Source organism: Pithys albifrons, chromosome 19 (assembly GCF_047495875.1).
Source record: "Pithys albifrons albifrons isolate INPA30051 chromosome 19, PitAlb_v1, whole genome shotgun sequence".
Taxonomy (NCBI): Eukaryota; Metazoa; Chordata; class Aves; order Passeriformes; family Thamnophilidae; genus Pithys; species Pithys albifrons.
Window position 1 is genome coordinate 12,650,474 of NC_092476.1, and position 21,156 is coordinate 12,671,629.

A 21,156-nucleotide genomic window follows, 5' to 3' on the forward strand; every position below is an offset into this window, starting at 1 on the left:
TAATGTCATTTCTGCAATCAAAGTGAAAATGTTTCTCAAGGAAAAGTTAACTATTCACTTAATTTTTACCTGGACGTCTGCCATAGGTCAAAGTATTGATACAGAAGTGAACTTCTTAATTTATTCAGAAAAGTTACTCCAAATCCAAATTGTAGTTGATGAACACACATAGCATTAGGCTAAAAAAACCCAAATAATTTGGACCAGAATTATAGAGTGGTTTAGCTTGGAAGGAACCTGAAAGACCATCTAGTTCCAACCCCCTGTCATGGGAAGGGACACCTTCCACCAGCCCAGGTTGCTCCAAGCCCCATCCAACCTGGCCTTGGACACTTCAAGGGATGGGGTAGTTACAGCTTCTCTGGGCAACCTGTGCCAGGGCCTGCCCACTCTCCTTGTAAAGAATATTCTTCCTATATCTAATCTAAATGCATTCTATTTCAGTGGGAGGCCATTCCCCTTGTTTTGTCACTCCAGAGCCTTGTCCCCGTCCCTCTCCAGCTCTCTTGGAGCCCCTTTAGGCACTGGAAGGGGCTCTCAGGTCTCCTCAGAGCCTTTTCTTCTCCAGGTGAACACCCTCATCTCTTCTAGCCTGGCTCCAGAGCAGAGGGGCTCCATTTCTTGGAGCATCTCTGTGGCCTCCTCTGGACTCACTCCAGTAGGTCCATGTCCTTTTGATGCTGTTGTGGGCCCCAGGGCTGGAGGCAGCTCTGCAAGTGGGGTCTCACCTGAGCAGAGCAGAGGGGCAGAATCCCCCCTCTCCTGCTGCCCATGCTGTGGGGTCAGCCCAGGGCATGGTTGGTGTCTGGGCTCCCAGTGCACATGGCTGGGTCATGTTCAGCCTCTCATCCACCTGAACCCCCAAATCCTTCTACCCAGGGCTGCTCTTGATCTGTTCATCCCCCAGCCTGGACTGGTACTAGGGGTGCCCTGACCCAGATTCACGGCCTTGCACTTGGCCTTGTTGAACTTAATGATGTTTGTATGCACCCACCTGCCCAGTGTGTCAAGGTCCCCCTGGATGGCCTCTCTTCCCTCCAGTATGATGACTACTCTATATCTATATTGCAGTTTCACAATTGCATGAAAAATGAAATAAGAAGGATTTCAGAATTTCCAAACCAGGAATATCCATGTACTGCACGGTTTGGAACTTTGGAGATGATCTGTTTATCTTGTAAATACAACAACGGAAAAAAATCTCGAACCAAAGCAAATATAAAACACAAAGCATCCCTCTGTAAATGCAAAGGTCCAGTAGGCCAAAAAATCTGATTACACCAAAAAAAAACCAACCAAAAAACCCAAACATAAAGGAAGAAAGAAAGGAAATTACTGAAATTACTGACCAGAATTCTGAATTAATATTAAAAAAAGAATGGCAATTCAGCCGATACCTAAAGCAGAGCAATTCACTCTGCTCTAGGAGTCTTTCTTCCATGAGGACTGTTGCAATGTGTTCTCTAGCTTCACAAACAGTGCTGTGTTGCTCATAGAAAACAGCAGCCATGTCGACTGATGCCGAGATGGCCATCTTTGGGGAGGCGGCTCCGTACCTCCGAAAGTCTGAGAAGGAGAGAATCGAGGCCCAGAACAAGCCTTTTGATGCCAAGACATCTGTCTTTGTGGTCCACGCAAAGGAGTCCTACGTGAAAAGCACAATCCAGAGCAGGGAATCAGGGAAGATCACTGTCAAGACTGAAGGGGGAGAGGTGGGTAAAATGCAAGATTTATAAACAGCATTTCACTCCCACTCTGGCTTTGAGCTGACATGCATGTACTTTCCTGCTCCTGCCAGACCCTGACCGTGAAGGAAGATCAAATCTTCTCCATGAACCCTCCCAAGTATGACAAAATCGAGGACATGGCCATGATGACCCACCTGCACGAGCCCGCTGTGCTGTACAACCTCAAAGAGCGTTACGCAGCCTGGATGATCTACGTAAGTGGCACAGCAGCTTCCTTTGGGCAGCTGCAGGAGCTGCTCTGCCAGGCCCAGGGGAAGCCAACGTGCTGTCTCCCTTCCTCGCAGACGTACTCGGGTCTCTTCTGTGTCACTGTCAACCCCTACAAGTGGCTGCCCGTGTACAACCCGGAGGTGGTGTTGGCCTATCGAGGCAAGAAGCGTCAGGAGGCCCCTCCACACATCTTCTCCATCTCTGACAATGCCTATCAGTTCATGCTGACTGGTGAGTGCTTGACCTTCACAATCATTCTCTACAATCTAACCAAAAAAGCCCTGCTGATCTCACTGGAGCATGTTACAAGCCAGCTAACACCACCACAGAGCTGCGTGATTGTGAAGTGGTCAAGTTATCAAGTAAATAATTTCAAATGAACATGTCCCAGAAACACTCATGGACTCACCATAGTGTACTATTTATACTTCATTGTACAAAATTCTACGCTGTCCCACTACAGAAATAGGACTTTGTTTGCTGCTTTTTTCCAACTGATGGGACAGAAACAATTATTTTTCCATATAATCCCCTATTTTGAATACAGATATGCAGTTTGATTAGATTTCTTCATGACAGCTTCGTAAAGGGCAAGTGGTTACACAGTTTTGTGAGGACCACAAGCCTGTGAGAGCTCTATGAATCCATTTCGGATTATGTTTTCTACTCTTGGGACCTGGAAGGAAATTGAGCAGCCTTGAACTATTTGGATCACTTCTTTTGGACTTGGGAAAAGCCTCCCAGATTCAATTTACAGCTTTACTTCTCGTTCAGTTCAATGTTACTCAGCTCAGTTGCTAACACAGCTCTCGTTGTGCTTCTTCCACAGATCGGGAGAACCAGTCGATCCTGATCACGTACGTACAACCCCTGCTCGGGACCCTGTGGGGCTGCCCAGGGCCAGGAAACCTCCTGCCTGACCACACACTCTCTGCTTCTCTCCTTGCTCTGACAGCGGAGAATCCGGTGCTGGGAAGACTGTGAACACAAAGCGTGTCATCCAGTACTTTGCAACAATTGCAGCCAGTGGGGACAAGAAGAAGGAGGAGCAAACATCAGGCAAAATGCAGGTGAGGTCCCAGGGATAGTAACCTGAAACCTTCTAATTTGTTTTGGAGTTAAATCATAACAAGAAGATTTCTGTTTTAGGGGACACTTGAGGATCAAATCATCAGTGCCAACCCACTGCTGGAGGCCTTTGGAAATGCCAAGACTGTGAGGAATGACAACTCCTCACGCTTTGTGAGTTGCCACCTGGGACAACAGTGAACGCCAACTCAAATATTCTTGCAGTTGGGATTGGCAAGATAGATATTGATGGACTTTTCTGCTGCTTTCAGGGTAAATTCATCAGAATTCATTTTGGTGCCACAGGCAAACTGGCTTCTGCTGACATTGAAACCTGTAAGAGTCTCTCCTGGCCTAATCCCCTTCCTTCCAGCCTTCCTCAGTTCTTGTGTTTAACTCTGTCCTGCCATCCTTGCCAGATCTGCTGGAGAAGTCCAGAGTCACTTTCCAGCTCAAGGCAGAAAGAAGCTACCACATCTTTTATCAGATCATGTCCAACAAGAAGCCAGAGCTAATTGGTAGGAAAAATCACTAACTCCTCTAGGCAAAGGTCATGGAACTACATTTAACTCCTTTATGTGCCGGTTGCATTTGACCTGTGTCTGTTTTGTCCCTGTTTTCAGAGATGTTACTGATCACCACCAACCCCTATGACTATCAGTATGTGAGTCAAGGTGAGATCACTGTTCCCAGCATTAACGATCAGGAGGAGCTGATGGCCACAGACGTAAGTGCAGAAGTTTTCTAGGTGATGTTTTATTTCTCTGACCTTTAACAGCTGCGGTACTTACTCTAATGACTCTTTTTTTAGAGTGCCATTGACATCCTGGGTTTCTCTGCTGATGAAAAGACAGCCATCTACAAGCTGACAGGGGCTGTCATGCACTATGGGAACCTGAAGTTCAAACAGAAGCAGCGTGAGGAGCAGGCAGAGCCTGATGGCACTGAAGGTATCCAGCATATACCCAAGCACAGTGGATACCAAACACAGGTGGCAATTCAGGGCCAGAATTATTGACTCAGCCTGTGCATTTCCCCCCGTGCCAGTATTGTAGAATAGAAGTGTGTCCTAACCAGACATATCGTTCTCTGGAGGAACACAGGTCTGTGCAAGCTGCAGATCATTTGGAATAATGCAAAATAGTAAGTTCAGTGACTCCCAAAGCACACTCCTACTGAGTTACAGCGGAGTCAGGCAAAAGAAAAGAAAGCTGTGCTACTCTCTTGTAAGGCACCTCCCCAGAGCTGGCAGAGAACCAGGTGGAACTCTGTACTGCTAATGTGTAGTTTTAGTAGAATGGGCTACAAATCATTACATGAGTATAACCACACTAAAGAGTTATATGTATGTATACACACACAAAAAATAACAGGTCTACAAAAGTAACGTGAAATAGAAGTTCTAGTTTTGTTCTTGTTTCATACCTTAATCTTTCTATTGATAAATGCACTTTAAATACTTAGTTGCAAGTAACACATAAGTAAAAGCAGCTTAAAATTATCTTCTGTGTATTTATCTTGTATATTGAGGTTGGGCCTTCTCACTTTGAAGAATTCTGTAAGTGGTACTGGTGCTCACTATCAGCCCCACTGTGAGATGGGACAGGAAGCAAATTGGAAAGTGTTGACAGAGTATATGCAGTGTTGTGGTGCTTGTATTTACTAGTTTAGCTGCAGATAAAATGAAAACTGGGAAAGACATACATCTTTAGGGAGAATATTATCGCACTATGAAAGTTGTACAAGATATCCTATTCATACTTTTGGCATAATACCTCACTAATCTATCTCTCTGTGTCCAAGACAGAAGAATTTCACTGACTACAATTTTCAGTACAGTGCATTTCAGTAACAAACACTTTACTATTCTGTTTATACAGAAATTGTCACTGATCTGCCATTTTCTTGGCCCTTGGCCTTTTTGTCAGTCTAATGACTTGTTTCAAATTTTTCACATTCACTGTAAAGGTTCTGGCATAATCTTTACTTTTATGAATAATATAGATTAAATGGGAAATAATAAGCAAACATGACAATGTATATGTAGCTTCTGCAGAAATGATTCTGAAATACTGAAAGATATATCCACTGGAGAGCTAATATCCAATCCTGCTCTATGCTTGTTTCCTTAGTTGCTGACAAGGCTGCCTACCTGATGGGTCTGAACTCAGCAGACCTGCTCAAGGCCCTCTGTTACCCCCGAGTCAAGGTGGGGAATGAATATGTGACCAAGGGCCAAACTGTGCAGCAGGTAAGAGACAAGTGATGATAGAAAACAAATTCCTTGAATTAAAAACTTTGAACTTTCTCTTCTGTTGTGGATGGTAACTTTCCTTCAACATTTTCTTAGGTATACAATTCCGTGGGTGCCCTGGCAAAGTCTGTGTTTGAGAAGATGTTCCTGTGGATGGTTGTTCGCATCAACCAACAGCTGGATACGAAGCAGCCCAGGCAGTACTTCATTGGTGTCCTGGACATCGCTGGCTTTGAGATCTTTGATGTAAGAGGAGGCTCTTCATACATGTTTCCTGGAAGAGGAATTAAGAAATTGAAATAGTTATGGGTTTGGAGATGTGCTTTATTTTAATTATGGGTTATTTTTATTTACTGGTTAATCCTGCTATTCCTGTAGGAATGGCATCTTCTGGTACTCCATGGTACGTAGTGTCCCACAGGGCTGCAGATTTTTGTATGTGTCTGTTGTTGCATGCAGAAGTGAAAATTGCATTGAAAACTGATATGAAAATGTTGAACAACTCAGAAGTAATAGCAGGTACAGCTTTTGAGGAAGTTAAAATATGCCATCTCACAGAAAGATTTTGCTAATGCTGAAGACAGATTCCCTCTGAATGCTTGGGAATAGACTGGCAGTGTACACAAATTCAAACAAATGAAAAGCTGGACTAGGACTAAGCTCTGCAAATCTTTTCAGAGCTCTGAAATATGTTCAGAAAGTGCCAGGGCCTGAAAGGCTAGATATATTAGAGCACCACTGGAAATTCAAGATCCCAATCATGGAGACCTTACTGGGTTAAAAATAAAACCTACTGGAAAGTGGAAAGTGTTCCTTCATTCACAAGTAAGTAAATGTTTGCATTCTGCAGTTCAACAGCCTGGAGCAGCTGTGCATCAACTTCACCAATGAGAAACTGCAACAGTTCTTCAACCACCACATGTTCGTGCTGGAGCAGGAGGAGTACAAGAAAGAGGGAATTGAATGGGAGTTCATTGACTTTGGCATGGACCTGGCTGCCTGCATTGAGCTCATTGAGAAGGTTATTGACCCCCACATACCTATTAGTTTTCCAGAAGTAAAATGTAATAAGAATCTTCTATGCTTTGATTAGACTACACTCACACTTAATGCAGCACAAACCAGGACTTTGTCTGGACTCCAAGCATTTCATATACATTTTCATTTGTCTCCTACTTCACTGCCTGTGGGATTCAGTCATGTTATATGTATGATTTACATGGGGTAAAATTTTCAGTCTTAGTCACTATGCCAAAGTTCATTTACAAAGGTGTGTATTTTTTTAATGCATGCTGAGTGAGTAAATACCCCATTTTCTGTCTTGTCTCAAAGAAAGAGCATTTAGGAAGTGTAAACTCTTCCTTACATCTGAATGCTACTAGTTTTATTGACTTTGTTTTCCATTTTCACCTAACATGTACATAATGAATTTCTACACACTAGATCACATCACAGCCCCGATCCTTATGGGGAAGCTTGGGTTTGATGGCATATCCACTAACAAAATGCCCTTTATGGAGAAATATAAGATTGCACATTCTGAGGAGGTGCCTTTTTGTATAATTTTTATCTTCCATTCTTCTCTCATACCTACACATCCTGTTTCTTCCTTCCACACTTTCTTCACGTGTTGCTATTTCCCCCAGCCCATGGGCATCTTCTCCATCCTGGAAGAGGAGTGCATGTTCCCCAAGGCAACTGACACCTCTTTCAAGAACAAGCTCTATGACCAGCACCTGGGCAAGTCCAACAACTTCCAGAAACCCAAACCTGGCAAAGGCAAGGCTGAGGCCCACTTCTCCCTGGTGCACTACGCTGGCACAGTGGACTACAACATCTCTGGGTGGCTGGAGAAGAACAAAGACCCTCTGAATGAAACTGTTGTGGGACTGTATCAGAAATCATCCCTCAAGACACTGGCCTTACTCTTCGCCTCTGTTGGTGGGGCGGAAGCAGGTGATTTCTCTAAAATTGGTTCTACTATAATTTACACAGGAGAAAAATCTTGTAATGATATTTTGCTATAATATTTACATTTTTAAAATTGAAAACCCATCTACTTTTTGGAACTCAGCTTAATAAAGGATATTACAATTCCCTAGAGACCTTAATAGATTTGTAGGTTATAAAACCAGACATCTGCACTAGGACATTAACCCAGACTAGCTGAGAAACCAGATTTCTGAAGTATGGACCATTCCCAAATACTTCAGGGAAATCAATCAAATGTATCAACCTGCTGCTAAGTATATGCATACCCGTAGATGTACAGATACATAAATACTTTATTTGGTGTATTCACTTGCTATTAATTTAATTACTGAAACACCTTCCTATGAAAAATGTTGCATTTTATTTCCTGATTGCATTTTCTGAACTTCAGATTGAAGTCACTAGATTTCATTCTGCTGTCATATGAAAAAAATCACTTGCCACTGTAACAGCCGTGTGCATTTGAAAATTTTGATCACATTATTACTTTTACTATATTTTTTAAGATGAATACACCAGATTTTTCAGATTGTGTGCTTTTGTTTTTCATTTATTTCTAAAGAACTTATTATCTTTTAGAGAGTAGTGGTGGTGGTGGCAAGAAGGGTGCCAAGAAGAAGGGTTCTTCCTTCCAGACCGTCTCAGCTCTTTTCCGGGTACTGTAGAATAATCATTCTAAATTTACAACATTGTGAAAAAAAATATGGAAAATTTATTTCAAAAAAACTTTTGATTGATGTAATACACTAAATCTTATGTTCAGAAATAATACCAGGTTGTGCTTCTAATAAAGAAGGAGTCTCAATGAATCCTTGGAAGTATTCTTTCAGAACTCCCCAAAAGTTCTGTAAAATCAAATATGCTGATCATGGTGTTATAACAGTATTTTTACTCTATTTAATATTGAGATTGTGTAAGATATTTTTAAACCTATGTCTTTATTCTTGTTCCCAAGGAAAATTTAAACAAGCTGATGAGCAATTTACGAAGCACACATCCCCATTTTGTGCGATGCCTTATTCCTAATGAAACAAAAACACCTGGTGAGTTGTTCAAGTTCAATATGTGATATATCTGTTCTTCCCTGTGCAGTAAAATGAAATTCAGTTTCATTCTGTGATTTATTAGGTGCCATGGAACATGAGCTGGTGCTGCACCAGCTGCGCTGTAACGGCGTGTTGGAAGGGATCAGGATTTGCAGGAAAGGATTCCCCAGCAGAATACTCTATGCTGACTTTAAGCAGAGGTCAGATTAAATGTCATCCACTTTCCACCATATCCTCAGAGGCTGAGTAATTTGCATTTCCTCATTGTTTTGAGTACTTTGGGGGTTGTGGCAGAGGTTCATTGTACTTACCTTTAGGTATGCAAAAGTCAATTGTCCAAGTTAGTAATCCAGTTTCTTTCTATAGCTAATGAGAAAAGCAGGTATTTTCAAAGAATAATTATTCCTGTCCTGTATTTATGTTCTGGTATTTTTAAACTAACTATCCAGATATGAAGTTGACTAGCTCCCATAGGCACCTGGAGAACAAAGTAAGATGACTTTCAGCCACCAGCTCAGAAATGTGAAGACGCTCCAAGTCATTCAAGAGTAACGTGTTAGTAAACCAAATAAAATGAAAATATCTTGCTTTTTGTTCTATACTGGCCAGAAAATACTCAGATAGCATTTACTGTCACTATTTAAAATTGAGATTTTTGTCACCTCTCCACATAGCTTGCTCTTGCACATAAAATTCTCATTTAGAGATAAGGCATTAGATAACGGGGCATGTGAACTATGTCAGCAGTTAACCACAGAAATCAGTATACATTGTGTGTCAAAAAAATCTCTGGGCTAAGGAAAGTGCATAGTTTTTCCTAAAAAAATATTTAAACATGCAAATGTGCTTTCTAGGTAATAGAAGAGTTCAGATTTATTCACCTCTCTTCCACTCTTGAACCTCCTTCAGAGAATTTTAGTGATGCCATCAGTTGGAACAGGTTTGATTGATCTTTCAGGAGTCTGACCTTCTCCATGTTCTATTTCCTGTCACAGGTACAAGGTGCTTAATGCCAGTGCCATCCCAGAGGGACAGTTCATTGACAGCAAGAAGGCTTCTGAGAAGCTCCTTGGGTCAATCGATGTGGACCACACCCAGTACAAATTTGGACACACCAAGGTACAAAGCCCCCATTCATTCACTCGCTCTGTGCCTGTGCTTTGCTCTACCTGACAATGATGTGCTGCAACATTCCCTCTCTAAGGTGTTCTTCAAAGCTGGGCTGCTGGGGCTCCTGGAGGAGATGAGGGATGAGAAGCTGGCACAGCTCATCACCCGCACCCAGGCCATGTGTAGAGGTTACTTGATGAGAGTGGAGTTCAAGAAAATGATGGAGAGGAGGTAGGTATTTATATAGCCTGCTGGGACAGTTCTTATCAGATACTAATTACATGAACAAAAGTCAACCTAAGCTACTTCACAACAAATCTCATTAATTTCTCTTTAATTCAGTTTACCAATAGCAATGCATATCTTGAAAATAGATGAAACAGTGTGAAATACCAATTCAGGGAAATAAATACATATTTCTATTATTTTGTACTAATTTTTGCTGAATTCAGTAAATGGCTACATTATATGCATGTCCAGAAACACTACATCTAGTCTGAGATAATTTTTTTAGGTCACTGCTATAAACAAAGGAGAGAAAAATGTGTTTCTATCACAAGAGATATCCCTTTGATAACGTTCATGAGAAGGACTGAGTCAACTTCTAGAGGTTGGTCTTTTCATTGGCCATGAAAGTGAGTCAAACCCCTGGACTCCAAAACTGTCCATACAGGTTGACACTCTACATAACACTAGAAAGTTTCTTGTGAGAACATATATATTATATATAACATGTACACTAAATATTATTAAGAAATAAATATTTAATAATACATGATATAACTATAAAGTATTATATGTAGAACTTCACATTATACATAATAATATATACTAATTAATATGTTTGATTGATTTTAAAATACATACCATAATGTATTTTGTTATTACTTTTCAGAGAGTCCATCTTCTGCATTCAGTACAATGTTCGTTCATTCATGAACGTCAAACACTGGCCTTGGATGAAGTTGTTCTTCAAGATCAAGCCCTTGCTGAAGAGTGCAGAGTCTGAGAAGGAAATGGCCAACATGAAGGAGGAGTTTGAGAAAACCAAGGAAGAGCTTGCAAAGTCTGAGGCAAAAAGGAAGGAGCTGGAGGAGAAAATGGCTTCTCTAATGCAGGAGAAAAATGACCTGCAGCTCCAAGTGCAGGCTGTGAGTATTGCTCATGTTTTTGATTTAACATCGTATATAAATATGTAATTCCCAAATGTTTCAGTAACAGATAAGTTATCCCAAACCAATATTTATTTAAAAAAATACACACATTTTATAAAATAGGAAGGAAAACCACACAGAAAATCTGCAAAATATTAATAAATTTGCAATCAACTATTACAGATGGATCCTAACACTTTTAAATCAAGTGAGAAATAAACAATTTCCAGTAAGCAAATAGCAAGTTTACAGTATGTTATTTTAAATTGTACTTGGTAACTTATAGAAGCAATTATCATGTCTTTATAGACCTTTATATAATATTCTTTTTTGATATGTTATTACTTGACCACTAAAGGTAGTCTGGAGGTCCTGCTACCACCTTTTATTTGGAGAATCACAAGTGGATTCAGATGGACTAGGAGGGACTGAAACTGTCAGGGATTTTTCTGGCATTTATGGTCCCCGCCTTCTGAGGAAAAAGTGATGAAAGTGGACTCTTTCCCTCTTTCCCTGGAAATAGAAAGGCAACAACAATAATGTCCTCAAAACTCTATTTACAAGCAAGGATTTGGATTCATCTGATGACATTTTGATGCCTACAGCATAAAAGAGTATCTGTGCCAGTACTCTCATGTTCTCTTTATCTTCAATAACAAGAAACTCATTCTTTCAAAGTATGATACAATTCGTCCAAAAATTAAAAATCTTTGGTTGAATGGACTGCAACTTGAGATCATGGCAGATACCTATTCTGCATGAGACAAAATCCAACCTAGTTATTTTGGTAAGCTTTAAAAATTCTTCTTTTTGGATGGCATTACTGACTTTTACTAGAGCAAAGAGAAAAAGAACCAGTGGTATGTGCAAGATAAAGATTGCTTCTTACTAACTTAAATCTTAGAATGCCTCTAAATGCAGGGGATTGGAACTGCCCTGGTACACATCTTTCTGCCTTCCAAACTGTTCTTGACCACAAGTGCCAGAAACATGCCTGTGAAACAGTGATCTTACTACAGAATTTTGCAGAAAATAAAAAATTTAATTCATGCTCCGAAAATATTTTGGGAAGAGTTCAATAAGATTTTCTCAGGAAAATATTTGACCATTTCACATTCAGATTTTACACACCATATCCTAAAAAATCTGCCTACATGGCTCTCTTCAGTGAAGTTCTTTGCCAACAACGGCAGTATAACAGTGGAAAGAAAAAATGGACATACTGCCATGTCTGATTTTCATGTATGTCTTCAAATTAATGTTGGTGTGATAATGTATTCCTTCTTTTTATGGTATGAAGGCAGTCTAAAACAAATACATACCCTCATAATTTTGAGTTTTACCTAAAAAGTAGATTGTAAAGCTGCTTTGAGAATATTATGTCATTCTTTGAAAAGAAGTAAGAAAAATAAATTATTTAAAAGCTATTTCTTTTAAATGAATTCTGTAGGAAGCTGATGGTTTGGCTGATGCTGAGGAAAGGTGTGACCAGCTCATCAAAACCAAAATCCAGCTGGAAGCAAAAATTAAGGAGCTGACAGAGAGAGCAGAAGATGAAGAAGAGATTAATGCTGAGCTGACAGCCAAGAAGAGGAAACTGGAGGATGAATGTTCAGAGCTGAAGAAAGATATTGATGACCTTGAGCTAACACTGGCCAAGGTGGAGAAGGAGAAACACGCCACTGAAAACAAGGTATGAGGAGAAGACGTCATTCACACTCCAGAAAAGACCTGTTATGTTATAAAGTTTTAAGCATCTCTTTTTATCTGCACTTGCTCCCTTCTTTCAAAAGGTGAAAAACCTCACAGAGGAGATGGCAGCCCTGGATGAAACCATTGCCAAGCTGACAAAAGAGAAGAAAGCCCTCCAAGAGGCCCATCAGCAGACCCTGGATGACCTACAGGCAGAAGAGGACAAAGTCAACACACTGACCAAAGCCAAGACCAAGCTGGAGCAGCAAGTGGATGATGTAAGCACACAAACACACAGCAGGAACAGGACAGGTATGGAGTTCGACCTGGCTGCTGGAGCACTGATGGCCTTGTTCTGTGCAGCTGGAAGGGTCCCTGGAGCAAGAGAAGAAACTGCGCATGGACCTGGAGAGAGCCAAGAGGAAACTGGAAGGAGACCTGAAGCTGGCCCAGGACAGCATCATGGACCTGGAGAATGATAAGCAGCAGCTGGATGAGAAACTGAAGAAGTAAGTGTGGCTCTGAAGCACCTCCATGTTGGGCTGGAGCACTTGTCTTTTTTCTTTGAGCTCTAATACAGTTTGCTTTGCCCAAAGGAAAGACTTTGAAATCAGCCAGATCCAGAGCAAGACTGAGGATGAACAAGCCCTGGGCATGCAACTCCAGAAAAAGATCAAGGAGCTGCAGGCAAGTCTCTGCTCCTCACCCTCCCTGTGCCAGGCTCAGCGCAGGTAGGAGGAGGGCAGGGTGTGAAGGGTCTCTGGTGTTCTGCAGGCCCGTATTGAGGAACTGGAGGAGGAAATCGAGGCCGAGCGAACCTCTCGCGCTAAAGCAGAGAAGCATCGCGCTGACCTGTCGAGGGAGCTGGAGGAGATCAGCGAGCGCCTGGAGGAAGCAGGAGGGGCGACGGCAGCTCAGGTGGAGATGAACAAGAAGCGGGAGGCAGAGTTCCAGAAGATGCGGCGGGACCTGGAAGAGGCCACGCTGCAGCACGAAGCCACGGCTGCCGCCCTGCGGAAGAAGCACGCGGACAGCACGGCTGAGCTCGGGGAGCAGATCGACAACCTGCAACGCGTGAAGCAGAAGCTGGAGAAGGAGAAGAGCGAGCTCAAGATGGAGATTGACGACTTGGCCAGTAACATGGAGTTTGTCTCCAAAGCCAAGGTACACAGATATTTGTCCTCATTAATTCAAACATAATTAATTAGTTATATTTTAACACAGAATTTTAAGTCACATTTGGAATAAATAATTGCACTTTGCAATGTGAATTAGTGTTTGTATTTTCAATATTATAATAATTTTTCAATCCTTTTGGTGAGAGTTAAAGAACTGTAACACGTAACTTAAGGTTTTGTTGAGTCTCATTTTTTGGTTCAGAATCTTGTGACAGAAATGAAAGGCACTGACCTTATTGCATTTGATTTCTTCTAAAATAGAAGTTACTCCTAGAGTAGAAATTATCCTTTCCTTTTTATTCCCTTGTTTCTTTTCCTTCTTTAAATACTTCTATGACAAAATTTTTAAGATATGGACAGAATTTTAAATCCCTTTCTCATTTTACAATGTTCCATCATCCATTCTATCTATTCAAGATAGTGTACAATACTTGTAAAGTAATAATTTTTATTAAAACTGAGCATGTGTAATAAATTATAGAATCATGGAATGGTTTGGTTGGAGAGGGCCTTAGTGATCATCTCATTTCATCCCCCCTGCAATGGGCAGGGTATATACAAAAGTTGGAATAACGGATGAAAAATTCATAGAAATTTCTGTAAGTTAACTGAGGTACTTTGGCTTCTAAACCATTGCGTCCATTTTTCCTTCAGAAGATTTGTGATTCTCAGTTTGAGTTGAACTACCAATCATCTGTTCTTCATTCAAACAGGCAAATCTGGAGAAGATGTGTCGCTCCCTAGAAGATCAACTCAGTGAAATCAAGACAAAGGAGGAGGAACAGCAGCGCACAATTAATGACATTAGTGCTCAGAGAGCTCGGCTACAAACAGAATCTGGTGAGATATTTGTATTTTGAAGAGAATATTGTTTATGACCTGGGTCCTTTAAAAAAGAATCAAAATCACCTGGGATCTTGAAAGAGACTAAGTTGAACATGAGCCAGAAATGTGTTCTTGTGATGGAGACAGACAGCCAACAGAACCCTGAGAGAATACTGAGCTGCACTAGAAGTGTTGCCAGCAGGTGTTACAGTTAACAGAGGATGATCCTTCCCTCTATTCAGCACAGATGAGGCCATGACTGGATTGTTTCGCTGAGTGTTAGGGTCTCCAGAACCAGAGAGATACAGTCATTCTGAAACAGGACCATAATGTGTTTAATGGAAAGGAACAACTACTCCCGGGAATATCTCCCCAGGGGCTTGTAGCGTGATCACTAGAAGTTTTCAAGACATGATCAGATAGGATGCTAAATAAGCTCATCTAGACTCCCTTTCCCATGAAAGGTTGGACCATATGACCTTTCAATGTCCCTTTTCACCTGGACTGTTTTATCATTATATGACCTGTGTTTGAAGGAATTCATCTATCTCGTAACCTAGTTGTCATTCTTCTGCTCGCCAGGACACATTCAGAAGAAGACAGTGATATACTTGATCATGTACACCACATTGTAGAATCATCAAATAGTTTGGGTTAAAGGTCATCTAGTCCAATCCCCCTGCAATAAGCAGGGACATCTTCAGCTGGATCTAACGTGACCTTGAATGTTTCCAGGGATGAGCATCCACCACCTCCCTAAGCAAGCTGTGCCAGTGTTCTAGCACTCTCATTTGAAAAATCTTCTTTCTTATATCCAATCTAAATTCAATCTCCTTCAGTTTAAAAACATTACCTCTTGTCTTCATGCAACTGGCCCTGCTAAGAAATTTGTCCCCATCTTTGTTATAGGCCCTCTCAAGTATAGAAAAGTTGTGATAAGGTCTCCCCAGAGACTTCCCTTCTCCAGGCTGAACAATCCTAATTTTCTCAGCCTGTCCTCATAGCAGAGGAGCTCCACTTCTCTAATCATCTTCATGGCCTCATCAGGATTCATTCCAAGAGTATTCTTCCTGTTTTGGGAATCCCACAGCTGGATGCATTAATCCTGGTGAGGTATCACAAGCGCAAAGTAGAGGGGTAGAATCACTCCACTCCCTTGCTGCCCATGCTGTGGATAAGCCCAGGACACACTTGGTTTCTGGGACCCCAGCACACACGGCCATGGCAGGGCTACTCCCAATCTGCTCATCCCCCAGCGTTGATTCATGTCAGGTATTGTCATGCCACAGGTGCAGCAATTTGAACTTGGTCTTGTCAAACTTCATGAGATGGGCCATAAGCCCTCTGGATGGCACTAAAGTATTCATTCTATAAGCTCAAGGCTTGACGTGAACACAGGGCTTAGAGCAAACTTAGAGTAAGACAAGCCAGATTTTACACAACGGGTCGATTCTTGACTCTAAGACAAATACTGTGACAGAGAAAGGGAAGTGAGTAGGCGTCAGTGCTTAGAAATCCTTCAAAAAATTAAAAATTTTGTTTAACTCAAAATATTTTATTTATGCATTTAATATCAAGGTTAACACTTTTATGTAAGTCACAACGAGGTTGTTTTTCTCATGTGAATTCTCCCAGGTGAATATTCACGCCAGGTAGAGGAGAAAGATGCTCTGATTTCTCAGCTGTCAAGAGGCAAGCAGGCTTTCACCCAACAGATTGAGGAACTCAAAAGGCATCTAGAGGAAGAGATAAAGGTAAGAAGGCTTTCCAAATTCTGAGTTATCCACTGGATTCCTTCTCTCTAGAAGGAACTTCAGATACATATGAAATTACAGAATCAACAAGATGAGACGAGGAAAAAAACACCTGGGTAATTCAGTCCAAGTCTTCCCACAGTGGTTTTGCTCCCCCTTCCCTGAAGTCTATCAGTCAAACTTTTTGCAAATTCCCAGATCTTCCCTTTTCATTCAGTAGTTTTTCATCACTCACAGCAGAATTAGTGTCCATCAACATTTCAGTCAGGAGATTTCCCAGGATATTTCCATGCATTGTCACACTGCTATTTTTCCCCAAGGCCAAGAACGCCCTGGCCCACGCCCTGCAGTCCGCTCGCCACGACTGTGACTTGCTCCGGGAACAATATGAGGAGGAGCAGGAAGCCAAGGGGGAGCTGCAGCGCGCCCTGTCCAAGGCCAACAGCGAAGTGGCCCAGTGGAGAACCAAATACGAGACGGACGCGATCCAGCGCACGGAGGAGCTCGAGGAGGCCAAGTATGTGGGCAGGGTGGGATGAAAAGGGACTGGAGAAGGCTGAGAGTGGTCAAGAGAAATGGGAGTCTCTAAGTGAGTTGATATGCTCCCTTTGTAGTAAATTAAAAGATTGAGGGAGAGAGAAAGTGTAAATTGGAAGACAAAGTTTGCTCTTTAGAGCTGGAAGTGCTAAGACAGGCTTAATCCACCATAGGTGGCAGGACATTGAAAGGATAGATCTTTTAGGGTTTGTGAAAAGTGCTCAGCTCAGAAGGTCCAAAGTGTCCAACAGCCTCTCATGGCAGTGCAGAAGTGACTCCCTTCTAAGCTCTAACCTGACCTTGTGCTTATCTTCTCCCAGGAAGAAGCTGGCCCAGCGCCTGCAGGATGCAGAGGAACACGTTGAAGCTGTCAATGCCAAATGTGCCTCCCTGGAAAAGACAAAGCAGAGGCTGCAGAATGAAGTGGAGGACCTGATGATTGATGTGGAGCGATCCAATGCTGCCTGTGCTGCTCTGGACAAGAAGCAGAAGAACTTTGACAAGGTCTCTGGGGCTCCAGCCCTGGCACAGCTGGGCAGAGCATCCCTCTGGGATGGCCACATCCCTACTCATGTCGTGTTTCCCTTCAGATCCTGGCAGAATGGAAGCAGAAGTATGAGGAAACGCAGGCTGAGCTGGAGGCCTCCCAGAAGGAGTCTCGCTCTCTCAGCACGGAGCTGTTCAAGATGAAGAATGCCTATGAGGAGTCCTTGGACCACCTGGAAACAATGAAGCGGGAGAACAAGAACTTGCAGCGTAAGTCCCTGGCCCTCTGCTGCTGGATGGGCTTTCTCACAAGCTGAGCGTTCCTCAGGGCTCTGGGCCTGCAGGTGTGCAAAGATGCCAGTCCCCCTGGTGGGACAGGGCCCTTCCCATTCTGCTCAGTGCCTGAGCAAGCCATTGGTCTTTGTTCCCACAGAGGAGATTTCTGACCTCACGGAGCAGATTGCGGAGGGCGGAAAGGCAATTCATGAGCTGGAGAAAGTCAAGAAGCAAATTGAGCAGGAGAAATCTGAACTGCAAGCCTCCCTGGAGGAAGCTGAGGTATATACAGTCCTAAAAATTATTATAAATTCTTTGGAGATACTGCAGGAAAGGAAATCTAGGTTTCATTCAGACCTGCATAAATGACTACTTAGAACATAAATGGTAGTCTAAGTCACTGTTCCTGCACAATGTCCAGGCCTCCCTGGAACATGAAGAGGGGAAGATCCTGCGCCTGCAGCTCGAGCTCAACCAGGTGAAGTCTGAGATTGACAGGAAGATAGCAGAGAAGGATGAGGAGATCGACCAGCTGAAGAGGAACCACCTCCGAGTTGTGGACTCCATGCAAAGCACCCTGGATGCTGAGATCAGGAGCAGGAATGAAGCCCTGAGGCTGAAGAAGAAGATGGAGGGAGACCTGAATGAAATGGAGATCCAGCTCAGCCATGCCAACCGCCAGGCTGCCGAGGCACAAAAGAATCTGAGAAACACACAGGGAGTGCTCAAGGTCTGTTGAACTGAAAGTGCCAACAGAGATATATCTTCGTCGATCCTTTTAGTCCCCAGCAGCTCTAAATCTGCTTATAATTTCTTTCAATGGTTCTGCAGGACACCCAGATCCATTTGGATGATGCTCTCAGGACCCAGGACGACCTGAAGGAGCAGGTGGCCATGGTGGAGCGCAGAGCAAACCTGCTGCAGGCTGAAGTTGAGGAGCTACGGGCAGCACTGGAGCAGACAGAGCGGTGTAGAAAGGTGGCTGAGCAGGAACTAATGGATGCCAGTGAACGTGTCCAGCTCCTCCATACCCAGGTGAGGTCACTTGATGAGAAGTAGCAGTCTTGGTAAGTGGGAGAACACACGTGTGCTTTATTCCAGTCACCATTGGAGGCTCAACTCTGAGTGTCGTCTTTTCTGAAGTTTCCATCTAGTTATTAAAAAAGATCTTTGCTGAAATAGTGTGTGCACTGGCTGTTTTCCCAGACTGCATACCATGACAGCCACCTTATTTGCATCCTCAGAAAATCTCCAGAGGAAAGACACTTTAGTCACAGAGACATGCCAAATGCTCCAAGCAGTCCGGGAATGAAACTCTGAGATCACGGGAATATTTATTCTTGTGAGCTGAAATGTAGCAATGAGGAATCCTCATATTAGATCAAAAATGTATTTTGCCACTAGCAAGAAAGTGGAGCTGAACTCCTGACTCTGATGTAGCCCATACCATGCAGACTTTGACATGAGCTACATGTCATAACAGTCATTGAGTGGTCAAGTGCTGAAATTTATGGAAGTGTCTGGTTTCAAGTGCTGAAAAGGTTCTGGAAGGGATTCATTCTATTTACATTCAAAATTTTTCTCTTTTCAGTTTTTCATGGTAGATTACACTTCGTTGATGTTGAAGAGAGGCTTTTCACTGATTTCTCTCAATATGTTTTTGTTACTTACCTTTGCCAGCCTAGGTGGCTAAGATGTGGCACACATTACATTTTTAAGCACTTTCTAGAATTAATAAAAGTAATTCTCAGAGAAAAGAAAAAATTAAGACAAAACTCTTCTTCTCCAGTGGTAAGAAATTTTACTAGAAAAATCTCTGATATAAATTTTTCACATAATCATGTCTGAAATTATTCAAAATTCTGCATTGTTCTTTATTTCAAATAATGAGCTAACAAAAACAAACCTCTGATTCTGCTCAACAGAACACCAGCTTGATCAACACCAAGAAGAAGCTGGAGACAGACATCTCCCAGATTCAGAGTGAAATGGAGGATACGATCCAGGAGGCCCGCAATGCTGAAGAGAAGGCCAAGAAGGCCATCACAGATGTGAGCTGGGGGTTCTTTCATTGCTGATGGGGGTTGTATTCCCCTCAAAATGTCTCCAGCCCCACAATGGCTTTTACCTTTTGCTCTGCTCAGGCGGCCATGATGGCAGAAGAGCTGAAGAAGGAGCAGGACACCAGTGCCCACCTGGAGAGGATGAAGAAGAACCTGGACCAGACAGTGAAGGACCTGCAGCACCGTCTGGATGAGGCCGAGCAGTTGGCCCTGAAGGGAGGCAAGAAGCAAATCCAGAAGCTGGAGGCCAGGGTGTGTAGGGCTGTGTCTGTGCATGAGTGAGCATGTTCCTTGGAGAGACACCCCCAGGGAAGCTGCAGGGATGGGCTTCTCGTTGCAGGTGCGGGAGCTGGAAGGGGAGGTGGATGCTGAGCAGAAGCGCAGCGCTGAAGCCGTGAAGGGTGTGCGCAAGTACGAGAGGAGGGTGAAGGAACTCACCTACCAGGTAAGCCTGAAGGCTTCTTTGTTTTGACACACCCTTCTTCCAGGAAGCCAAAATGTAGTCCTTAGGAATTCCTCTCTGTCCTAAGTTACACACACAAAAACAAGAAGACCGTAAACACCAGAAGAACTAATCTTTCTGGTCATGTTAGGAAGATCCAGCATATCACTTCTTTCTTACTGGCCAGCAATGGTCAGTTAGGAAGGTTACTGTCTATTTCATGTAGAGAAAGGTCAAAGAAGTACCTGTTTTCTCTCTTTAGTCTGAGGAAGATAGGAAGAATGTTCTCAGGCTGCAGGATCTGGTGGACAAACTGCAAATGAAGGTGAAAGCCTACAAGAGACAGGCCGAGGAAGCTGTAAGTATTGCTGGATGCAGTCAAGCTTTATCAAGGGGGATGTAGAATTCTCTGTTGGAGTTTTCCCTTGTGTAGCTCTGTTTAAGTCCAGGTAAACACTGTGGGAGTACGTCTTTGTTTCTTTTCATTTTCTTTATTTTATATTTCTGCCTAACAGAAATCACCTTCACAAATTGTAATACATGATTTTATACTAGTAAATAACTAGAAAATTATTAATGGAAATCACTGCAATTATATGTATTTCAAAAATTCCATAGTGCATTAGCACTTGATATCTACAGCTGGGTTCTTGGTATGTCTTACTAACCACCTAAACATTTAGCCTTGAAGCTATTCCCTCAGATTCCCCCTTGAAGTATTAGAGATAATTCCATATTAACTCACAGTCCTAGGGTGGTCTTTTTTTCATTATGCCCCAGCATGTAAAGGGTACTGCTACAGTAGGACTATCATTAAACATTTTAAAGCATACTTTATGTTTCTTCTTATCTCCAGGAGGAGCTGTCCAACGTCAACCTGTCCAAGTTCCGCAAGATCCAGCACGAGCTGGAGGAAGCCGAGGAACGGGCTGACATTGCAGAGTCGCAGGTCAACAAGCTCCGAGTGAAGAGCCGTGAAATCGGCAAGAAGGCAGAAAGTGAAGAATAAATGACTCCAGTGCTGTAAAGTGAGAGAATTGCACAAAATGTGGTATTCTGTCACTTCTATTTTGTAATCACTGCTTAGTCCTTTATCAATCTCCAATTAATTATTGCCTAGATAATAAAAATTGTAGAGCTTTTCCCATGTAAATAATCAGAAGTTGAGTGTTGTATTTTAATCATTACCCTGAATTCGTACAAGGTTTACATTGCTTCTTATTTATTTAAACTTAAAAATCTTGCTTCAGGTATTTTCAAAGTGTTTCACCCACTGTTGAAGCAGTCTAAACAGACATCCTGATTTGTTCTCACCATGGAA

General features: G+C 42.5%; 1 protein-coding gene across 2 annotated transcripts; it reads left to right on the forward strand.

Moving 5' to 3' along the window:
* The first annotated feature begins 1,508 nt into the window (after nt 1-1,508).
* LOC139680657 (myosin-1B) lies at nt 1,509-20,844 on the forward strand. Of its 2 annotated transcripts, none has more exons than XM_071573495.1 (38): nt 1,509-1,712; nt 1,799-1,942; nt 2,033-2,189; nt 2,788-2,815; nt 2,914-3,028; nt 3,108-3,200; nt 3,299-3,362; nt 3,446-3,544; nt 3,650-3,753; nt 3,838-3,976; nt 5,159-5,277; nt 5,377-5,526; nt 6,131-6,301; nt 6,927-7,254; nt 7,852-7,928; nt 8,228-8,315; nt 8,401-8,518; nt 9,314-9,437; nt 9,523-9,659; nt 10,324-10,579; nt 12,033-12,275; nt 12,376-12,552; nt 12,638-12,783; nt 12,871-12,961; nt 13,049-13,438; nt 14,166-14,292; nt 15,913-16,031; nt 16,352-16,548; nt 16,889-17,072; nt 17,159-17,324; nt 17,488-17,612; nt 17,752-18,060; nt 18,162-18,365; nt 19,256-19,381; nt 19,475-19,645; nt 19,734-19,838; nt 20,098-20,193; nt 20,692-20,844. In XM_071573495.1, exons 1-38 carry the CDS (start codon nt 1,509-1,511, stop codon nt 20,842-20,844), a joined length of 5,844 nt encoding a protein of 1,947 aa, XP_071429596.1. The 2 variants fall into 2 exon arrangements, with proteins under 2 accessions (XP_071429596.1, XP_071429597.1); XM_071573496.1 differs by having other exon boundaries at nt 6,927-7,236.
* Nucleotides 20,845-21,156: the final 312 nt, after the last annotated feature.

Excerpts from the sequence above, each read along its gene's own strand:
- LOC139680657 (XM_071573495.1), top strand. The coding sequence starts at position 1,509 with ATGTCGACTGATGCCGAGATGGCCATCTTTGGGGAGGCGGCTCCGTAC. Across the intron at positions 10,580-12,032 it reads TGCAGCTCCAAGTGCAGGCT|GAAGCTGATGGTTTGGCTGA; the intron begins GTGAGTATTGCT and ends TGAATTCTGTAG. Across the intron at positions 14,293-15,912 it reads TCGGCTACAAACAGAATCTG|GTGAATATTCACGCCAGGTA; the intron begins GTGAGATATTTG and ends GAATTCTCCCAG.